Source organism: Ammospiza caudacuta, chromosome 2 (assembly GCF_027887145.1).
Source record: "Ammospiza caudacuta isolate bAmmCau1 chromosome 2, bAmmCau1.pri, whole genome shotgun sequence".
In the NCBI taxonomy this organism is placed as follows: Eukaryota; Metazoa; Chordata; class Aves; order Passeriformes; family Passerellidae; genus Ammospiza; species Ammospiza caudacuta.
Genome location: NC_080594.1, coordinates 34,849,140 through 34,870,686, shown reverse-complemented (window position 1 = coordinate 34,870,686; position 21,547 = coordinate 34,849,140). Strand labels below are relative to the sequence as shown.

Sequence of the window (21,547 nt, the reverse complement as noted above, 5' to 3'; positions counted from 1 at the left end):
AGCCTACCCCCTATGGAAATGGAGAGGAATTTCCTATAGGATAAGGGTCTGCAGGATGAATTCCTTGAGATTGTCCTTGAGAAGAAAGGCAGGGTCAGCCTTTATGCCCTGCAAAACGTTTTGGGGTGCTGTTGGACTGCAAAGCAAGTGCCTGATTTTTCCAACCCTTTAGTGACTCTGTTGCTTGCATAGCAGGCTGTGGGTTGCTTTTCCAAGCATGCAGGCTCAATCCTGACTCCACTGATGCCCACAGGAGTTTTGCCAGTAACTGCAGGGCAGAATGACTCCACGGGCAGTCCCATACAAAAACCAACCAAGAGAGAAAAGCAGGACTTACCATGGGTTTCTTGTACTCATTGGGCTTGATGCAGCGGACAAAAAAGGGCTGACACACGCTGAGAGTCCTCATCAACAGCTCCAGGGAGCGCTTGAACTGGCTGCTGAGCGTTGGCGAGCGCTTCCTCGTCTCCGCTCCCTGCAAAACCGCAGCGCAGCAGCGCACTCAGGAAATGAAAGGATAACACTGGCTTTCCCTTCTGGCCACGTCCCCAGGAACCTCCTGCAACAGCCAGGGCTGGAGGGGGAGCGGGGCCAGAGGTGGCTGAAAGTTGTGGCAGGAGAGGGGAAGGGCAGAGCCTGTGAACTTGCAATGGCCGGGCACTGGCAGCCTACTCCATATGGCTCTGTGCAGGCAGGAAAAGTGCCATGGTTTAATTTCTCCTGCTTGAACCTCCCTGTGTGACTGGAAAACCCATCTTCCCTGTGCAGAGCCAAGAGGAAGATCTGTCTATAGGAGCAAACAGGCTCTTCTGGGCCATCAAAATTCTCTGTATTACAGCCTGGGGCAGTGCACCTGCCCGGGGATGCTCTCAGGAGCAGTGTGGGCTTCCCTGTCCCCATGCATTGCAGCATGGGCATGCCAAATCCTCTGTCATGGTTCCTTGTGTCAGGCAGGGCTCCTCCTGCTCCCTGGAACAAGAACCAGAGACTCATTTAGGGTAAAAAATAACCCAGGAGAATGCTTGTTGCAGGGTGACACTGCAACAGTTCCAGAAACTTCTGCTGAGATTCCTCAGCCTGTACTACCACAAATTTGAGTTGCTTTTGGAGAAGAATATTAACTAGACTAAATGAGGTGAGTATTTAGGGAGATCAGGAAGATTTGGAGTATTTTTCTTGGTTCAGCTTCCCTGGTCAAATTAATAATCCAATCTCTATTTTGGGGCAAGTGTTTCTAAATGAGACTGTGTATGTTTCCCTTAATAGTCTCTTCTCCCTGTTTTGGGAAAACCTTGTTAAACCACCTCCAAATCAAGTCCCTAGCTCATTTCACATGCCAGAAACTATTACCTGAGCTCATTACACATCAGTCACAGTGGTACTGTGTGTCTAGTGGGATCTGGTGCTCAGGGAGCCTTTGTGGAGCAGCAGGTAATGCTGGAGGGCTGGAAGAAGAGTTGGGCACCAGGAGGTAACTCCCTCTTAACTAAAGACAGGCTGAGCATGTAACATGACCTGTGACATGACCTGATGGCTAGAGAATTCCCAAAGGGAGAATTCCAGCAGGATTTTAATGCATTTTTCTTTCAAATATCCTCTTATTTGCACGTGGTCAAGCCATGTGTGGAGTCACAAAATCCTCATCTGCACTGGCCTTGCTGCCATGTTTTGCAGTGTTTATCTGCACGTTTCTGTTACTGTGTTTATTTCTACTTTTGCTAAAATTTTTACATGTGCTTCACCACACATCACTAATAACCTTTAACATTCTCACCCCCCAAAACTGAGGAATTCCATAGAATCACAGAATAGTTTGGATCAGAAGGGATTACACATTCCCTCTAGTCCAACCCCTTTGCCACGAACAGAGAGTTTACACAGCTCAGGCTCGATGTGATGTTGAGACAAACCCAATCAAGACAAGCACAAAGTCGTCATGGAATTCCAACAAGAGAAAACCCAGCTCATGCAAACACCACAAAAACCTGGCCTGCTTGCCAAGAACAGCATGGGGGGCTACCAGCGATCTCTCCCAGCAAAATCCTCCCCAGAAGGACAAACTGTTAACAAATCTGGGGTAATTAATGGATACAGCTGCTACCTGCAGAGCACTGGAGAGTCTGATTCTCCTATTTTGTTGCAGATTTTCTGAGGAAAAGGCTGTTTCAGCAAGAATCCTGGTTTGAAAGGCTTTGATGAATGTTTTCTCATCACATTGCTAATTATGCACACGAGGTCACCTCTGTGAGGTGGGGAAGGATAGCCACAGGGGTTGGAAGCAGCAACAGATGCAGGAACAGGGCTGGCAATCTGAAACAACTGCATGTTAGCCAAATTTTAGTCAGTTTGGGCTTGGCTGGGAGAGATAATTTTTAAGCCATGGTGTTAGGAAGGGAGCAAAACTTTGTACAAGGGTCTACAAGGGAATGCACAAGTGGTTTGCTCCCAGACAGCAAGAAATGCCTCTCCAGCTTGCTGGTGCCTTGCATTTCTTTCCTGCATGCATCCAGATCTGGCAAAAAAGCAGTGGTGCCATCTCCATCCTTACATCTGAGGGCTTTTTGCTGGGAGGGGTTGGAAGGAAGGGACAGTGACCAGAGAGCAGCTTGTCTTCCTGTCCAAATAGAGCAGTCTGGGCTCCCCCTGTCAAGACCACATCATCCCATTCAGGGACGACATTTCAGGGCCTGACAATTGTGCACATATCCCTCTCAATGGTGGGCACTTTTCAGGCTCTCAGAGGTACAATAAATAACCTGACAAGTGTTTTGCATCAGCCTCATCCTTCAGGGATGGGTGACACCACTCAATTGTGGTTTCTTCTGCCTCACCTCAACACCAGCTTGGAGAGAATCACACCTCTTCCCTTACTTCAACAAAATGACCCTTCAACAAAATGACTTAAAAAAAAAAAAAAAAAAAAAAGGAGTGGAGCAGCCTCTCAACACAGCCTAGCAAGGCACTGAAAATACAGGATTTACTGCAGAGGAGAAGCACTTTTTAAGCTAAAGCCAGACCCAGTCCCCATAGACTGATGGAGAAAGGGTTGATACTGCTTTTCCCTGGCCAGACACTTTCTAGCTTTCAAATTCTGAGACTGTAACATCTTTGGGACTCAGACTCTCTTCACTTGTGTTCATACAAAGCCCAGTAGAAGGGAGGGTGAGACCTGCGTAAAATGGGGAAAGATGAGCAGGATTCACAGGTGTTGTACCCCAGACTGCAGCACTCAGCCTGTACTTAGCATCAAAGGAGGAAAACACTCAAAAACAGAAGAGCAAAACAAGAAAAAGAAGAGAAATATATGATTTACAGAAAAGGAGCATGCAGAAGAGAGTTTAGAATTATATGCAGACCAGCATGACATCCAGACATGCTTCAATTCTGCTTCTTTCTGCCATCTCAAGCCAGTCTGAACTTTGGAAGTGCAAACACATACATGGCTGTTTGCAGCAACACCAAGACAAAAGGCAAGGAGAATGGCAACTACAAGGAGAAATGTCACTGAGCCAGAAATGGTAGGGGTTATTCCTTCTGTCTCTTTGCACCTTCTCCTCCTTGAATGACAAGGCTGCAGGTGCAGCAGAAACACATCAGGAGATGGCAGCCTGCTTCAGTGGAAATGCAGAAAGATGAAATGCTTGAGGACATCTAGGGAAGGAGGGTGAAGCATGTGCCACCAGCAATACTCTGGGGAAAGGTTCTGGACAAAGGACCATCCTCCCATCTCTTTAGGATTGTATGATCACTAAACTGAGCCATGCCAATGTGACATGCAGTCTCTGGGCAAAATGATGCTTTTCTTTGTAATATTTTTATATGAAATGTCACTGGAGTGACCTTCAGGTGACCACTGAAAGCTGAGGCCACCTCATTCTGCAGCATCATATAGTGAAGAGAGTCTTCCTCCTAAAGGCTGTGCAGTCTGGAAAGTGCCTTCCAATGCAATGGTGACTTGGGCTACATAACAGTGCCAAGTATCACTGTTTTGAACTACAAACTTATTGAGATGCATATAGATATGTGTGTATATATATATATATATATATATATATATATATATATATGAAAAATCATTTTTATCTTGGCTGTTCCACCTTTGCTTCAGTGTCTAACAAATATGAACTATTATTATTCATTAGAAAACCTACAAACCACAAAGTTTAGTTGTAAGATCAACTATGACAACAACAAAACTCCCATTTCCCTGTATCACCTGTTGACATCTTCGGAGGAAAAAACTGGTCTAAACATTTCTGACACATTTTGCACATTTGTCTCCTGGATTTAATCCCACCATAGAATCACAGAATTATTAATTGTTTGGGTTGGAAGGGATCTTAAAGTTCATTTAGTTCCGACCCCAGTGCCATGGGCAGGGACACCTTCTATTAGACCAGGTTTCTCAGAGTCCCATCCAGCCTGGCCTAGAACACTGCCAGGGATGGGGCATCCACAGCTTCTCTGGGCAACCTGTGCCAGTGCCTCACCACCCTCACAGGAAAGAAATTCTTCCTAATACCTCAAGTAAACATTTTCTTTTTCACTTTAAAGCCATTCTCTTTGTCCAATCACTCAAGGCCTCAAGGCCCTCTCCAGCTCTCTTGTATCCTAACTCAGGAAAGACTATTATTTTTGGTACAACTGTAGAGCAAGGCCCAGTGATATGTTCCAATTGAAACAATTTTCACCATGATACAGAGGGGAAGGAGTCCACCTCTGGAATTAATGTCTTTCAGTCATTTTGGGTCAGATCCTCCTCATTGGAATTCCAAATCCAAACATCCAAGATACTGCAGAAGTAAAAAGGGATGAAATTCAGCCCCATGCAAAGAGTTGAATTTTGAAAAGTAGGCTAATCCTCTGGTTATCAAGGGGCTGAGAAAATGTGAGCAGTCACAAAGCTTATATCATAAATTTTTTAGCACACAATATTACCTTATGGCCAAATAACTAGCAAGCAAGGTTTGGAAGTTATCAGAACCAGTCAGCAGTTGAGATGCAACAGAAAAGATGTAAAAGAGGTGCTAAAAGTCTATTTTGATGATCACAACAAAATTTCATATTATCTTGTCTTTGAAGGCTTGGATCTGAGGTCCCCCCTGAAAAAGAAAATGTTTCCACCTCCAAAAATAATAGCATAATAATTTCCTAACCTTCCACCTCCAAAAATAATAGCATAATAATTTCCTAACAACCCAGAAATACAATCCAGGGGTCTCTGCATGTGAGCTGTCTTGCCTCAAAAAGTGTAACACAGGGTGAGATTTGCAGTTGTTTGGAGGAATAATGTCCCACTGCAGCCAATGGTGGCACCACGGTAAACAACAGCCAAATTCCAGATGATCCATCTGACATTATTTAGAATGATTCAAATATCAGGAAAAAATCCTCAAAACCTTGGCTGAGCCTGGTTCTGATTTTATCCAAACCAAATTCCCATCACTACAAAGTTGTTCTGAGTTGTGTCCTAGAATTAAGTGACACAGTCATACCCCTGTATCTATTCAACAAGCTGTAAAAATGCTCTCCAACACATTGGTCACTTGAAATGGATCCTCTATAGATAGTGCAGGAAGAGGAATAAACCAACAGGAGTAAAGCACAATCCTTGCCAAGGAGAGGTGAGTATACAAAAGAGGAACTCATGTATTCAGTTTACCTTTGGTGTGGGTGTGGGCGACTGGCCAAATGTGCTGGATGCATAGCCACAGAGAAACTACACGAAGCACAGGTAAAAAAACAAAACAAAACACAAAACAGAGACAGAGAAGAGCAAATAGTGAAAAGAAGGAATAACTGAAATGGGAGCCTGACATTTTTAGTCTTGGAAGTCCAGTTGTTATATATCTCATGAACAAAATGCATTAATTCTTAGATTTTTGTATGACCCTCTCCTGGATTTTTTCCTTCGTCTTGATGTTCACTTCTCTGAGGTAACTGCCAGTGTTCAGCTCTTGCTTCTTGGAAACAAACTTTATACATTTTTTATCACTATCTATCCAATTTCAGCCATTCCCACTCTTCTACCTCACACATCTCTGCTCTCAATATACAGTGGCCGGCAAGGTGCCAGGAACAAACCACAAAAACTGTAAAGAAATCTCGCCCTTCCTCCCTAATTTTAATCCCCAAATCAGGTATTTTTGATAGAATTTAAACTTTTGCCAAGGGGAAAGACACCCCGCCCCCCAGTTTCCCATTTGTTTTTCACTTTACAGGGTTCCATCCTCCACTGCTCCTTCTACCTGTTCCTTGAACAAGCAGTGCTGCCAGACCATACCAGCTGATTCCTCAGAGGAACAGTGTACAACTCCCACTTAATCCATAATTTCACCTGGCACCACTCAAAGCAATGTTCCTGTTCAGCAAACACATGCAGATAAACCCTCTCTGTGATGACCATGAATAAATGAGACTTTACAGCCCCATGTGCTTCAGAAATGCCCAGTTCACCCCACAGGTTTCATTGTGTACAGGTATTAGGTCTTTCAGGGACCAAACAGTTACTACAACACTCAAATATACAATCTCAGCCAGTTATCAAATTTCTCTGATCTGTGGCTTTCTCAAGTTTCTGGAATATAAGGGCCCCATCTGAAAGACTGAATGTAAAGTAGATGTGGACTTACTTGTACCTGACTCACAAAATCCTACAAACTCATCAATAAGCTCCTGAGGACCAAAGTTTGGAACGTGTAGAGCAAAATGCCTCAGGATTTGATTCAGGCCTTAGCAGAACAGCCACTTGTCTCTCTTTAAGAGATGTTACATTTGATTGACCAAGCCTAAGTGTCTCTGGAAATTTCCTACACATGGGGCCTCACTGAAGCTGGGGGAAGGCATGCACAGCTCCAAGGCATTCCAAGGACACTTCACCACAGAGCTTTGCTACGTGCAGTCAATTTCTGTGACCCAGGCTCACTTGCTCCTTCTTTTGGGGCACATGTCCTAATAGAGGGGCTGCAGACATTAATAAACATTGGTGGAAAGCAATGGCAAAAACATCTCAGCCCCATGTTGGATCCTGCTTGTCTGAGAATTTTAGTGGCGGTGTTCAGGAAATTAGTGCTCTCCAGGTTCACAGCGACAGTGTGCATGACTAGAGGAGCTTGCACACGATGTTGGCTCTTCTTCCAGTTCCATGACATTGGGCTAAAAATCTCTCATTCCAAAAAGAAACTCAGGCATCATTAACGTATCAAAGCACAGAGACCACCACTTGGGACAGATTCTGAAGATGTCTAGTGAAACTATAAAAAAACCTCAAACAGTTTATGTTAAAAAAAAAGGGGATCCAATGTTTTCAGAGGTTTCAGTTCTCAGATCCTAGACAACATCCAGGCAGACATCCCAACTTTGCTATTAATATACTTCCAGCATATTTTAAAGATGCTTTGGTAGGGGTCCCTGTGAGAAAGCTTGTGTGACTGTTTAAACCCTTTCACTGATGCCCCAGAGTGCATCTCTGCTCTGCCCAAAGAAGAAAGAAATCACTTCCAAGGTCAACTGCAAAGCTTACACCAAAAATAAAAAGCAGCAAGGAATAAGCAATCAAAAGCAAAGTAAGCAGCAGCACTGATGCTAAGGGAGTTAGTGTCTACTTCAACAGGAGTATCCACTTCTGAGGATAGCTCTGAACCCAACAGGAGTGTCATGCCAATTGGTAGCTTAATTAGTAATTGATAAATGTTCGTTTATTCCAAATGAAGTCAAAAGGACAATGACCATTAATTTCATCAGGAGTAAAACTGAATGGCTGAAGTTTATGAACAAGGCTTGCAAAACAGCATGTAGCATACTCAAAGAAATGTCTTGGGAATGTAAATATTTCTTTCCCTTGGCAAATAAAGGAATACAGCACTTACAAATTGGCACTCCTGAAAGTCCCTAAATCCCTTGGTCCATCAGTGGCATTGGCTGGCATTTGGAAATGGGACTCCGACTGTCAAAAAATGTGTTTGCTTTGAAAAATGTTATTCCCACACCCTCTGCAGTCCCATGACTTTTGCCTTGGGAAAGACTGGGGAATTTCGCCATAGTGACTGATCTGTATAGGCTTTCAGATTCTGCAAGATTGACATCTTAAAACACTTTCTACTTTAATCCTGGAAGCAGGGATGAGTAGAGAGATTTACATGTCCAACTTCTTGAAGAAAATATTGCACATTTGTGTTACTAAAGTGAAATGGTCACTAATCTCAGCATTTAAGCTGGTATCCCAGTAATAAATGTTCAAACGGGATGGAAAGGGTTTCAGCAGTAACTGCCTTTCTCTGAAATTTCAGGGCACACAGTCTTCTCTCACACCGAGTGTGGAGTAGACACATAACCTCCTGGAGAACTGGGATGTGGAAAGAGGAGCTTTGAAGTTCAGCTTTCATAACTCTCTCTGCTGTTGTAACAGTAAAACACAACTGTTCCCTTCAAGTCTTCTTGTGGTGCTTAAGGACCAGCAAGATTGTCCCTTTGTTCTACTCTGGTTGACAAGTATTTGGCTTTTACTTGGACTCATAGAAAGGTCTGGGTTTGAAGGGACCTTCAAAGTCACCTAGTTCCAACCCTCCTGCCATAGGCAGGGACACCTTCCAGTAGGCCAGATTGCTTGAACATCTGAACACTTTGAGGGATGGGGCATCCACAGCTTCTCTGGGCAATCTATATCAGCATCTCACCACCTTCACAGGTAAGAACTTCCTAACACCTAATCTAAACCTACTCTCTGTTAGTTTACTTCTCATTCTATAATACACACATCTGGATGACCTAACTGGAAGGCACAGTTACTTTCTCTCAGATTTCTACAATCACAAACCTGATTGTTCCAATCCCTACACAAGTCTGAGGGGCCATGATAGCAAAAAAATAAGATTTGATGAACCAAATGCAGTGAACTGGGGGCACAAATGTAGATGCACCCATGACACTGCATTAACACTTCCTGATGGTTGACTCTCGCTAGCAGGTTTGGAACACCCCAAGGAGCATCAGAGCAATATGACTCTGCAAATCTTCCACCCCTTCCAGGAACACCCCTCCTCCTGAATAAACATCTTCTCCCGCCTGCATTACCATTGCCACATCTGCTTGGAAGATCTGCTTGATGAATTTGTTTTTTGAGGAATGCACCAGCTGAATGATGTCTCCATGCAGCGTGTCCCTGTTTTTCTCCAAGAAACCTAGAGAAATAATGGGACAACACATAGATGACACAGTGCAACATGGTCAGCACATGAGCTGCAAGCAGCTTCTGGGTTGTTGGATTACTGGATGTTCTTGGTGAGGTAATGGGAGTAATGAGTGGGAAGAGAGAGAGAGACCACGAGAAGGAAGACAGAAGTGCATCTTCAGACTGGACTGAGGATGCAATGGTGCAAAGCACCGCCATTCTGTCACAGGCACACATGAATGAAACAGCACCAAACTCTGCAGCTCATGGGCACAGCTGGGGGGTCAAGTCATTGCAGCCAGAAAAGGAAAACATTGACACGACCAAGGACTACCACGCTGCCCTGCTCCAACACAGCAGTGGCTTGTCTGCCCATGAATATCCCCTCACCCCCTGCAGTGCCCTAGGAGCTGCCCCATACCTTTTGTTTCGTAGTAAACAATTCCAGCAAAATGGTTAATGCCAAACTGGGTTTCGTAGTTATTCTTCGGAGGAATGTAGTTGGTGTTAAGCTTGTGCTGGGAGTTCAGCTTGTGCAACATGGTGGCATCTGTACCCTGTACATGCACGAAAAAATCTGACATTTAACCAAGGCTGTTCCCATTGAAATAATTTTCCAGTCAATAGCACATTTCTTTCTTGACTTGGTGACAATGTGCATTTATGTTGAGAAGTGATATGTTGGAGAAGATATGTCAAGTGCAAAAATTACAGAAATTAATTAAATATCATTGGTATGTAGTTCTGTATTCAAAATAATGCTCCAAAAGGAGTATATTTAACATTATTTCTCTTAAACTTTGCAAATAGATGTTTTTGAGCCTCTTGCAGGAATATTTTCCCATCAGAAACACTTGTTTCTGTGACACTGACGGAAGAACATTTAAGAGAGCAATAAAAACTATAAATAGGCAGGCCACTGGTGAATGTATGTTTGGGGCTGAGCAGATCTCTCACAGGTTGCCAGCATGCAAGTGCAAAGGGGATAAAATCAGGAGGGCCACTGGCAGCAAGGTTGAGTAGAAAAAACACACCTTGGGGAACTTGCTCTCCTCGTCAATGAGGGAGATGATGTTCATAGGCTTGATGGCAATCATGTCCAAGGCATCCTGGTTATCCGTGAACTCGATGTGCTGCCAGTTGATGTTCTCCAGGTTGTACTCCTCCTGCTCTAGCTTGAACACGTGGCGCACAAAGAACTGTTGCAGGTTTTCATTTGCAAAGTTAATGCAAAGCTGCTCAAAACTGTGGAGGGAAGGTCAAGAAAAGGCCTTTTTATATACACACTCGTTAATTTTTTCTACATCTCTCTTCATGCTTTAAGCAATACTCTCAAATCCTGTCAACCACTCAGTAAAGCTGCTGTTGGCTTAGAATTTCCTCATTGGTTCAGACAATCAGTTTTTTTCCCAAAACAATGTTATGTGTGTGGTCTAAATCAATTTAGAAACTGATTGATTAACTCTGATAATTTCTCATATAGAAATAGGCTTGGTCCTACCCAATCCACTTCACTTCAGTAGAGGTGAAAGGACTGCAAGACCTTGAGCTTGGGCTTGTAAAGGAGGATTAAGACCTGGTTCTCCTTTTGCAGGCTCCATACCTGTTCACAGTGAAGTTCTCAAAGCCAAAGATGTCAAGAAGGCCAATGGATCTCCTGATACTTTTGAGTTCCTGGGAAGGAGGTCTGTAAATTGCAGCATTGATCTTCTCCACGATCCACACAAAAAGTCGCCCATAAATTCCCTGCAACATTCCAAAGATGGAGCTCACTGAGACAGTTCAGCACTTTGTCCTGCTAGTCTGTGTCACCACTTCACCCTTGATGGCACAGGTTCTCCTAAAGCATGGCCAACAACCAGACAGTCCTAGAGGATGTGCTCACCAATGTTTGTGCCAGACTCTTGGCATGGTTTAAAGTGAAGCCAGACAGTCCTTTCCTTGGTTTCCACACATTTCTCTCTACAGATCAGCAGAGCAGAGCCATGTTACACTGCAAGAACATCTTGCTCACTTGAACAAGGTGCTCACTGAAACAGTGCAGCACTGGCTGAACAGTCTGATGATCTAATGACACAGATATTGCTGCTTCAGTAATTCCATAACTTCATGCTTTGAACTGTTGTTAATTTTTATTTTATAAGCTACAGTAGTGTGACCAAGAGGGGAGACTAATTCAAAGGCCCGTCACCACTAGAGAAGACACTGCAGGCTAGCTAGCTTTCAAACCAGCTTGATCGACCAATTCCCCACAGATAAAATGAGGACCCAAGTTGGTCAAGGCATGCCAATAATGCTTGTCTTGCAATTTTACATGGGGCTGCAAACAGCACAGCAGTGATCCACACCTATCCCATCAACCTTCTTCACTCCAAAGCCTCAAGATATTCTAAGTGCTCTGATGGCTTCTAGACTGCTCTATCCCTGGCCTTGCGTTGTTCAGCTGTATTTATTGCTGCTCATGTTCCCAAATCCTGAAATTTGGGTGTGTGTACTGGAGGTGTTGGTAGAGTTGCTCTGATTTACAGCACCTGAGGATCTTTCTAGAATCTGAGGAAAAGCCATTTCAGAATGCTGGGTCCTTCAGCAGGTCCCCTTTGAGTACAGACAATCTCCAATCCAGATGCCAAATCCCTTGCAGAGCACGTTACATACATTCCTTCCATCTCAACTCTTTGTACATCCCAAGTAGAACATGGTTTCAAGAGCATTTGCTGATCTGAGCTCACCAAGCACCAAGCGAGACCCTTTTCCTGTGCAGTGGATGCTCCAGTCTCAGAAGGGGCAAATTTCTTCAGCTTATCAAGAGAAGGCACAAGGAAATGCCCTGAGACTTACCTTTACAAAAGCGTCCCTCACATCCAGCGCTTGTTCCATGCTGAGAGGGGTGGAGACAGTTTCACCCCTGGTGATTATGGTCCGGCTGGTAAGGCAGTTCATCACGTCCTGAGGCTCAACCTGACAGACAACATCAAACACAGCTGCTGTACAGGGGCTGTACCTCAAATGAAGACACAGGTTTTTTCAGAGAGAAAAATTAACATTTTTATACTGTATTTTAATCTGGAAGGTGTTCTTGTGACTTAGCATGAGATGTTAACGAGGTGGGGGAACACAGGATGAGAAGACAGAGCAAAGCCTGCAAAGCTGTATGCTACCAGCATGGGTTAAAGCTTTGCATCACCTTGACCTGTTTTTGTACTTCATCAGACAAATCTCCACTCTCTAAGTGGACAGAGAACTGTGGATCACACTCTGGGCCAGCAGTGCCTATGGAGATGAGGTGATGTCCCTGTTAGCTCTTGAGAAGGCCACTGAAGAATGCTCCAGTCACTGCATGGACGATTTCAGTGAGGGTCATCTCACCTCCCTCTTCAGACACACAGAATATATATGACATCTATCTCAAGTACCATTATGAACTTTATTTATATCACTGAGGGAAACACCCTACTTTAGGGACTGAGGTATTCTGGATGCCCTTTCTAGTACAATGTGCTAGACCCACCAGAGGGTCTGTTCCTATCTGCTGGAATGAAGGAGACTCAGATAACCATGGAATATCATGGAATCATAGGATATTTTGGGTTGGAAGGGACCTTTAAAGATCATCTACTTCCAACCCCCCAACAGGAGCAGTTTCTGCTCGACCAGGTTGCTCAAAGTCCCAGCCTTGAACATGCCTACAAGTGGAGCAGCCACAAAATCCCTGGGCAACCTGTTCCAGTGCCTCACCATCCTCAGTGAAGAATTTCTTAATACCTAATTTAAACCTGTCCTCTTTGAGTTTGAAGCCATTCTGCCTTGTCCTATCATTCCATGTCCTTGTCAAAAGTCCCTTCTCCAGCTCTCTTGGAGCCCCTCTGGGTACTGAAAGGGGCTCTAAGCTGTCCCCAGAGCCTTCTCTTCTCCAGACTGAAATACTCCAGATCTCTCAGCCTGTCTCCACAGAAGAGGTGCTCCAGCCCTCTGAGTATCTTTGTAGCCTCCTCTGGCTACTCAGCCCAGATGGAGACATTCACCTTCATGCTGCCAATGCAGGACACAATATGGCTTATCCAGGGCTCCTCAGCCTCCCAGAGCTGGTGGTGCAAGGGGAGGCTGGCTCGGACAAAGCTTTGCCACAATACTAAAAAGCTGGGATGGAATCAGAAGGGGACCAGCAGCACTGCAGGGCCACTGACCTCCAGCAATGTTGCCGCAGTGATGAGCGATGCTGACTGAACAACCTCGCAGGCATCCAGGTTGTCATAGGTCCGAGCTGGGGAAAGAAAGGCAGAGGGAAAGCCATCAGCAAGGGACATGTCTCTGCAGAAAGTGGATGGGGTGAGGGAAAGGGTCATTCTCCACTGCCTCCTGTGATGTCTTGGCAAAATCTGGCCATCAGAAGGGAGAGAAAAGTTCACACATCTGCTGGGGTCCTGCTGCTGACTGCAAAGCACCTGTACTCTGCTCTGCCAGACCAGATAGTAAAGAATGTAGAAATGTTTTAGCATCTAAGTGCTTTAGGCTTCTGTCTTCTGAAGAGGCTTTTTAAATCACTGTGTCATTTCTGACAGCAGAGCTGTTTGGTACATTTACAAAGGTATATCCAATCACACAGGCACTTGTCAAACACTCCATTAGTCTCCCTTTGTAAAACCTGAGTCTACTGAATGACCTCTGTCCATATTCGACCTCACAACACTCAGAAACGTGGATGTCATTGAGCACACTGCAGCCTGGCAGCGCTCCTGTGGGCAGGTGGAATTATTCTTTATTCCTTGTCCTTACAATGCCATAATAAACACTGAGTCCCTGGCATGGTACCCTGACAGGTGTTCTGGATACAGCTCTCCATCCCTAAGTTTGGCTCCCTGTCAGCAGGCAGAATAAAGAGCAGCAGTGCACTGGACCATGTATTTTGTCCTTTTACCTTCATACTGCAAGTTGCCCATGTGCAGGATGGCAGCCAGCAGCTTGGAGATCTCCCAGTTCTCAGTGTCGGTGAACATGAGGACCTTCATAGCGGAGCGGATATTGGCGTACTCCTTGCTATCATCTCTGCCATCACAGGTCGTGCAGTTACCCTGGGGGGGCAAACGGGGCACACACTGCATGGGGCAAAGCCAGGGAGCACCAGGGTAGAACCCTAAGCTCTCAGGGCTTCCCTCAAAACCAGCAAGGTTTTGTTTAAGGGATGATGCTGAACTTGTGGATCTGGCTCTGCCCTTTGTCATATTCTATGACTCAGTGCTGAGCCTTGTGACCTACAGTTATCCTGTTGTCCCCAGGTACCCTGTGTCTGACTGCCATCAGCAGAAGAGAAAAGCTCTCTGAGGTGGGCATAGAGAGCTGGAGGCTCCCACTGATCCAGTTGGAAAGCTGGGTCCCAGCCTTGCTGATGATGCATCAGCCTAATTATACCTGCTTCTATCAGCTCCTCTGGATATCAACACTGGTATATAGGGAGTGGGGTTGGAGATTGCTGGCTTGGTCAGACACTTGGAGCACACACAGCTCAGCCCCATATTCTGCTGAGAACATGCCATCCAGACAAGCACGTCTCTACACCCATCACTGCCTCAAGAGCAGCAGTTCTTATCTAACACCCTGGCTACTTCCAAACATGTGGCATGGGCACCATACACCATCCCATCCAAGCTTGTGTTCTACTTCACAGAAAGTGTGGAAATAGCCTGGTCTAGACACAGGGATTAAGGATTTCCACTAAGACTATGAGCCTCGTGGTGGTGAGACAAAGAGATCTGTCAAACCCTGTGGCTAAGGCTCAGGAAGGTAATAACCAGCAAAGCAGCTCTTGGCTGCAGAAACACCTCTCTTTTCCTTTTCCCTTGCTAAGGACTTTCACCACATCACCCTACCCCCACCAAACCTCTGTTTCACTGCTCTCTCACCATTGCAAGGTAGTTGTAGTCGGTGGCTTTCCCAAGACCCAGCTTCTTCTTCTGCTCCACGGTCATTCCTCTCAGCATGCAGTAGAACACGTGGTAATTCCTCTCATCCTGGGCCTGCAGGAGAAGAGCAAGTGCCAGCTCTGTGAGGAGAACAGCATGGCAAAGGTCAGCTGCCCGCGCCTTGCAGGTGTATCACCTTACCTGCCTGCACACCCGGGACTTCTCCAGCAGGTACTGCTCAATCTTTGCCCCCTCTATGGCTCCCCTTTTGTTGAAGTGGATGTCGATGTACTTCCCAAACCGGCTGGAATTGTCATTACGGATGGTCTTTGCGTTCCCGAAAGCTGCAAGAATTATGGTGCGTTAGAGAGGGTCTGATGCAGGGAGGATGATGGATCTGGTCTCAATGAGGGGGGAAAAGTCAAAAGAATGAGGCTGAGAGGGTTAAAAGCAGCTCCAAAGCCTTCCCTTAAGTTGGGCTGGATCAATTTCATCTCAATGTGAGGAAACAACATGTATATCAGATGATTTTCCTTGGAAATACAGAGAGGAGCACAGAGGAGGAAGCTTGGGAATGGGGTGATCTAATCCAGGAAGTAGGGCTAGGACAGCAGGATTTTGGCGGCAGTTGATGAAATGAGAGGAGAGTTGAGCAAGAGTGGCTGCAGTGTGAAAGGTGACACTGTGCAGAAATGACAGAGATGCTGGTGAGTGATTTAATGACTGAGAGTGAAATAAAAGGGAAAATGCTTCCAAAAGGGAAATACAGACAACTAAGCCAACCTCCAGCAGGAGACTTCTCCCTGCAAGCAGACTGTGCAGAGAAAGGTATCCATGTCCATCCTCTGTTGGGTGTGGATGAGTGCCCTAAGCCAGCACACCCTGCAATTTCTGATCCAGGATTTCTGGCAGGTGATGGACATGCACTTGAATTACAGAGCCTCTCTTTCCTGAATCTCAGCAGCGACCAAGTGCATATTCAATAGTGCCCTGTGTGCTTGTCACACTTCTGTTGGTTCCTAAAGGGTTATTCACCAAGCAGAGGAGGTAAAAATCATTGAATGGTTTGGGTTGGAAAGGACCTTCAAGATCATCTAGCTCCACCCCCTATGCCAAGGGCAGGGGCACTTCCCACTATATCAGGCTGATCAAACCTCTATCTTTAAAGGACAACCCTAATGATACTCTTCAAAGAAAATGCAGTTTTTCTGCATAAGCATAAAAGGTACATCTGGCATAATTTTGGGTCAAGAGGGTTAGATAACCTATTTAATTTACAGATATCCAATTAAAACAGTGGGGTTGATCACAGTAACAGCCTGCCAATGAACCTATTAAGGCCACAAGCTGATTCTCATTATCTGGTTCTTTCTTGGACTCCTCTATTTCTTCTTCTGCATTCTGCTGCCATTCACTGGTCTTGGAAGGAAAAGGTGGGGTTTGCTATTGCATACAGCCAGCACAAGGTGCTGTGAAGCTCAGGTCCTATTAAACTGATGTTTTATGGAGCCATCTAAGAATGGGAATAGGATTCCTATTCCTTAGAACCATTCCTAAGAATAGGAATAGAATTTTTGCAACTATGGCCAAAAAAAGCAAATAATTAGTTTGCTGAATGCAGCACTGATGCGATACTCAAGCTCTGCATGCAGTCCAGCACTGGAGGAGGTGGTGAGATTTTTCAAAAGAGCAAAAAAGTATTGATCAGCACTTTTATGTACTACACACAGAACTAGGTAAAATTCAGTGTTTTGTATGTGTTTTCTGGGGGAAAAAAGTACTGTTTTATGTGGAAAACCACTTTCCCCCCTGATTTTTAAAGTAACAAAATAGTTGAAAAAATAATACAGGTTAGCTGAAATGCTTTGCTTTCAACAATAGTTGTCAAAAATATTAAAGGAAACATTGAGAGCTTAGAGAATATTAGTCTTGTGAAAAAATAAATTCAGATGGAAAGAATCTGAATGCATTATTTAGCAAAAGCGTACCTCAAAAAAAAGTTTTGTCACTTTTTTGGAAACTCAAAGTGTGCCATAAGTGTTTTACATTTATGGTTCCTGAATCTGTTTCTTATTTTTTCCAGCAAAAGAATTCTTTGTTATCTGAGGCCTCACCTTCCAAGATGGGATTTGCCTCCAGGACCTGCTGCTCAATCCAGGAGTGTTGGCCACTGATTGCTGCCAGGAATTGCAGAATCAGTTTTGTGCTTTCTGTCTTCCCTGCTCCAGATTCTCCACTGCAAAGACAAAGGAGTGGAGGTCAGTGAGAGCCATGCTGCATCCCTACCAATGTCCCTCCCTCAGTCTCCAAAGGAACTTCTGTCTCTTGTGTCTCTTCTGTTAGCGTGGGCGGGATGACACCACTAAGGATGGGTTTCCAGCACCCCAAGGATGATCAAACCTGGTTGTGGGACAAATGATAGGACATGGTATCAGATAGCTTCCAGCCAAGATCCAGATTTTCTCTGTGTTCCACTTGGCCCAAGCTGTTGCTTGAGTTTGGGTATCCCCAGCAAATGCCATCATTCAACCAGCACCAAGAAGGTTGTGAAGTACTTTCAGTCAGTGCTTTTCCAGATATGATCACCAGACCATGACCCTGTGGTACAGGATCTAGCTGTTCCCATGGGACATCACCACCACTCTTGAGCTGTGATAAGGCAGACTGTGAGATGCAGCCTTTTACCAGGAGGGACTTCCACAGGTCTCCTAGGCTTGTTCTAACCAGGAGTAGGGGAGAGAGGAGAAGCTTATGGGGCAGGAAGCCAGAGTTATTCCTCAAACTTTTCTCTGCACTGAAAGATAACCTCAGTTATCTTGTGAAAGGGCTGGGCAGAAATATTCAGGTGAGTCTATGGCGTGTCTGATACATGGGCTAGCCAAAATAAGTGACCAAAATAGACCTTCCTGACATTAGGTATCTAGCCTTGGCCCCATGGGCAAATAGTTTCACTTTTCAGGCCACTGGCACACTGCATTGACTCTCCTATGGGCCCCCCATGATGCTTTTTTAGACCAGCAAAATAAGCCTTACTGAATGACCTTTTCAGAATCACGTATCTGAAATACTGCACACGGGATGTTCCAGAGTTATGGCTTTTCATTCAATGAAACTTAGGGTAGGCATGCCTTGGGCAAAACGATGCCTCAAACGAAAAAGACTGGAGGTTCAGAATTTATAGGATCATGTTGGAGGGCTGAGGACATCAAATCTGGGTTTGGGACAGATACTGGAAGAAACTATATGCATAACTGTGACCAGGCACTCCTTGGTGCCCAAGGTTGATCGGTCCAGAGCAGAGCCATGCATGGAAACACTGTTCAGGAGCATGAATGACCACAGGTCCAGTGACCAAGCTTGTCCCCGACCCTCCCTTGTGCAGAAATTATTGATGTTTGTGTTTTTGATGTCTGTAGGAGTATTGAGCTTAAATTGAAAAGTGGAGGTTAAAAATGAATATGAGATCTATTGCGTTGCACAGGTAAAATACCAAAGTATTGATAAAGCGCCTCTACGAGAAACAGAGTGACTGCAAACAGAGACCTCCTCTGCACTGGGAATATGTGGATGGAAGATCTAATCAGTCACTCAATGTCTGATTCTATCTGATAAGCTGCTCCAAATCAAGCATCTGCTCAGCATCTGCTTTCAGGCTATGGCCCATTTGGAAACTCAGCAACTCACCTTATGATACAGCACTGGTCCTTGTTGTTGCGCTGCATGTTGAAGTAGCAGTTGTCAGCAATTGCGAAGATGTGTGGTGGCATCTCACCAATCTTTTTGTTGGTGTAGAGGCGTATCTGCTCAGGTGAGTAGATGGGTAGGAGCTGGTAGGGGTTTACTGCCACCAGTATTGAACCAGTGTATGTCTGGAGGAGAAGCACATGAAGGTTTATGGGGACAGTGAGGTGTAGCCAAGAGACTTTAGCAGCTTGGATGGGATGTGGATGGAGGCCAGAAAAATCAAGGCTTTTAAAAGCTGGATGAAAGATGATGCTCAAGTCAGAGATGCTTGCAGGGGGAGACAGGGTTAAAATGGGAACAGAAGTCCCAAAGTACCTAAATCGGTTCATATTTAGCCTTGCTCATGCACAGCATGGTTTCAAGCCTTAATTCATATTTTGTATGCTCTCAGTTAAGATTCAGAGTCTTGAGAGAAGCTCATATTTGCAAAAATATCACCAGAACCAGCATATATCCATACATATCTGCTGAATTGTACATACAATAAGAAACCATAGGTGAAGATACCTGACAACCATTCCCATATGCCAAGGCAGGACCAGCTGGATCTAAACCATCCTGACAGATGACTATCTAATCTGTTTTTATCAATCCACAGCAGCTGCTAAACTTCCCTCTGCAATGCATTCTTCTCTTCCATCTCTGCCTAACCAAATCTCTCCACACTTCAGTTTAAACCTTATCCTGGGCAGATGGCTATTTTCCACAAAGTCCTGACATATCCCTTCTCATCTATTTTGTAAATGGCCTTTGGTCCAGCTGTCATGGGCCTTGGGTAGCAAACCCCTCTGTGGTATCTTGCTCTTTCATTTCTGCCCTTCCAGAAGCTGTTTCTCTCAAGCCTCTCATCAAAGGACTCATGAACTTTGTTATCTTGCTCAGATGTAGTGCTGAGGTTAGGAGGCTTGACATCCCAACCTCAAGGCAGAGAATAAGGACCTCCTTCCCCTGTTTCATCTGTCTAAAAGTCAGTGTCTAGAGCAGGTGAGTCAATGGGCCTCCACCCTGGGTTAGCCCAGCGGCATGAGATGAAGGCTACTTTCACTCTGTGACTTCAAAGAATTTAAGTCACTTCCTCTAGGTTAATTTTCAGCAACTGAAGTTAAAAGATTAATCTTAACTTTCTTCCCTGCTGGAACCAGCTGTGAAAGCACCCCCACTACTGCATATATTTTTTCAGGAAACAAAATAAGCAATTTCAACATTCATATAATCCTGATGGGTTTTCATCTGCATGGCCTAAACCTAGTAAGGCTTCGGCACAAAGCAGCAAAGTGGCACAGCCAAGGATGCTTGTGAGGGAGAAGAAATAATTTGCCACCATCTGTACAAAACTTGCCACCAGTTCAGGTTTCCTGAAGGCAGCCAGTAGGTGGCAATTGTGTCCCATCGTAGGGAGGATGAAAGCCATTAGGGGCTCCTCACCTTCTACTCTCATGGCCAACACAAGAGAGCAACTTTCAGTTCAGTCCCATATGAGGTTTGACTTTACAGTGCTAACTGAGAAAGGACACAATACTCTTCTCTGTAACGGGGGATTATGTGCCAGTAGGGGAGAAAAGCTCTTTGAGCTCCAGAACAATGTTGTCACAACTCCAAAGGGTAGAAATTGGCTGTGAAATCATGTAGACTGGATTTTAGAAAAAGAAGGCATTGAAAAAAGGGAGCAGAGACATCTCTTCAGAGAAGCCTTCAAAGGGGACAGAACAGGTAACCTCAGTGCTCAGAGGAGGAGGGAGCTCAATTTCTGAATGGCATTACAACAGCAAGATCCCTAATGAAGACTCCTTTGAGTCTTCCTTATTTCCTTAAATTCCTCCTTACAATTTATCATCAGGGGACATTTTTAGGGACATTAATTTTAGGGACATTTTTAATCTTCCTTGAGCTTTAAAAAAAAAAAATCTAACTCCTTGCAGAGGTCTCTGAAATCCCTGCATTTCCATCACACTGGTCTGCCCTGCCACAAATGTAAACAGACAGGCTTTTAAAGGTGTTAACCATTAGGTATTCTTTCTGGATGCTCCCACTGACCTTTCCCTTGTGATCCACAAAACCCTTTGTCAGCATGAACTCTTGTACTATTGCTTGTTTTCGTAGCTCATTCCTAGTTGATAAATAATCACAATTTGCCCAATTCTTACAGCTGACAGAAGGCAAAACTTTGTTCACTCTGTTGATCAGGGGCCAAAGGGCACTTCCAAGGAAATAGTAGCTTACTGGTTTCTATTGCTGGGTGATGTCAAAGCCCTTTTCTATCTGAAAAATAAAGCTTTACTGAGCGCAGGGACTCTGCTGTAGCTGACCACAGGAACCGCATCTCACAGCAAATTCATTACTGCCTGCATGACCTACATTTTAATTAGCCCCAAACAAATCCTTTCTGAGCCTGCTTCCCTCGCTACCCAGAACACCATGGCTGACTTCATCTGGATTGTTATGGGGTTAAAGCTCTACCAAACATTACTGCATTTTGGCAGCCCTTAGAGAGCAGCAGCAGGTGCTGGTTTCATCTCTAGATAAAGAGATTTAACCTTACTCACAAGTCGAAACTCCCTATCAGACTCTCTTGCTATTCAGCGTAGTTTCTCTTGCTGTGTGAAAGCCAAACCAAGGGCAAGAAGCCCTTGTTGAAGTTTTTCATATTTTGCTGCAGACATTTCTTCCCTTCAAGTTAAGGTCATTACTGAGAAGAACTTAAAGCTTTAACCACATTCACAGGTGGGGGACCTTCCAT

At 44.7% G+C, this 21,547-nt stretch overlaps 1 protein-coding gene across 7 annotated transcripts in view; it reads right to left on the bottom strand.

Moving 5' to 3' along the window:
- MYO7A (myosin VIIA) overlaps positions 1 to 21,547 on the bottom strand; it is a 58,634-nt gene that overhangs the window by 32,538 nt on the left and 4,549 nt on the right. For 5 of the 7 annotated variants that reach the window (XM_058800607.1, XM_058800608.1, XM_058800610.1 and 2 more), the window contains 12 exons: positions 18,751 to 18,935; positions 17,181 to 17,302; positions 15,268 to 15,410; positions 15,067 to 15,180; positions 14,085 to 14,238; positions 13,354 to 13,430; positions 12,008 to 12,127; positions 10,773 to 10,915; positions 10,204 to 10,414; positions 9,591 to 9,726; positions 9,073 to 9,179; positions 338 to 475 (listed from right to left, as the gene is read on the bottom strand). In XM_058800607.1, coding sequence (XP_058656590.1) covers positions 338 to 475; positions 9,073 to 9,179; positions 9,591 to 9,726; positions 10,204 to 10,414; positions 10,773 to 10,915; positions 12,008 to 12,127; positions 13,354 to 13,430; positions 14,085 to 14,238; positions 15,067 to 15,180; positions 15,268 to 15,410; positions 17,181 to 17,302; positions 18,751 to 18,935 — 1,650 coding nt within the window. Of the gene's footprint in view, positions 1 to 337; positions 476 to 5,662; positions 5,720 to 9,072; positions 9,180 to 9,590; positions 9,727 to 10,203; positions 10,415 to 10,772; positions 10,916 to 12,007; positions 12,128 to 13,329; positions 13,431 to 14,084; positions 14,239 to 15,066; positions 15,181 to 15,267; positions 15,411 to 17,180; positions 17,303 to 18,750; positions 18,936 to 21,547 lie in introns of all 7 variants that reach the window. The other 2 variants (XM_058800606.1, XM_058800604.1) reach the window with 2 other exon arrangements.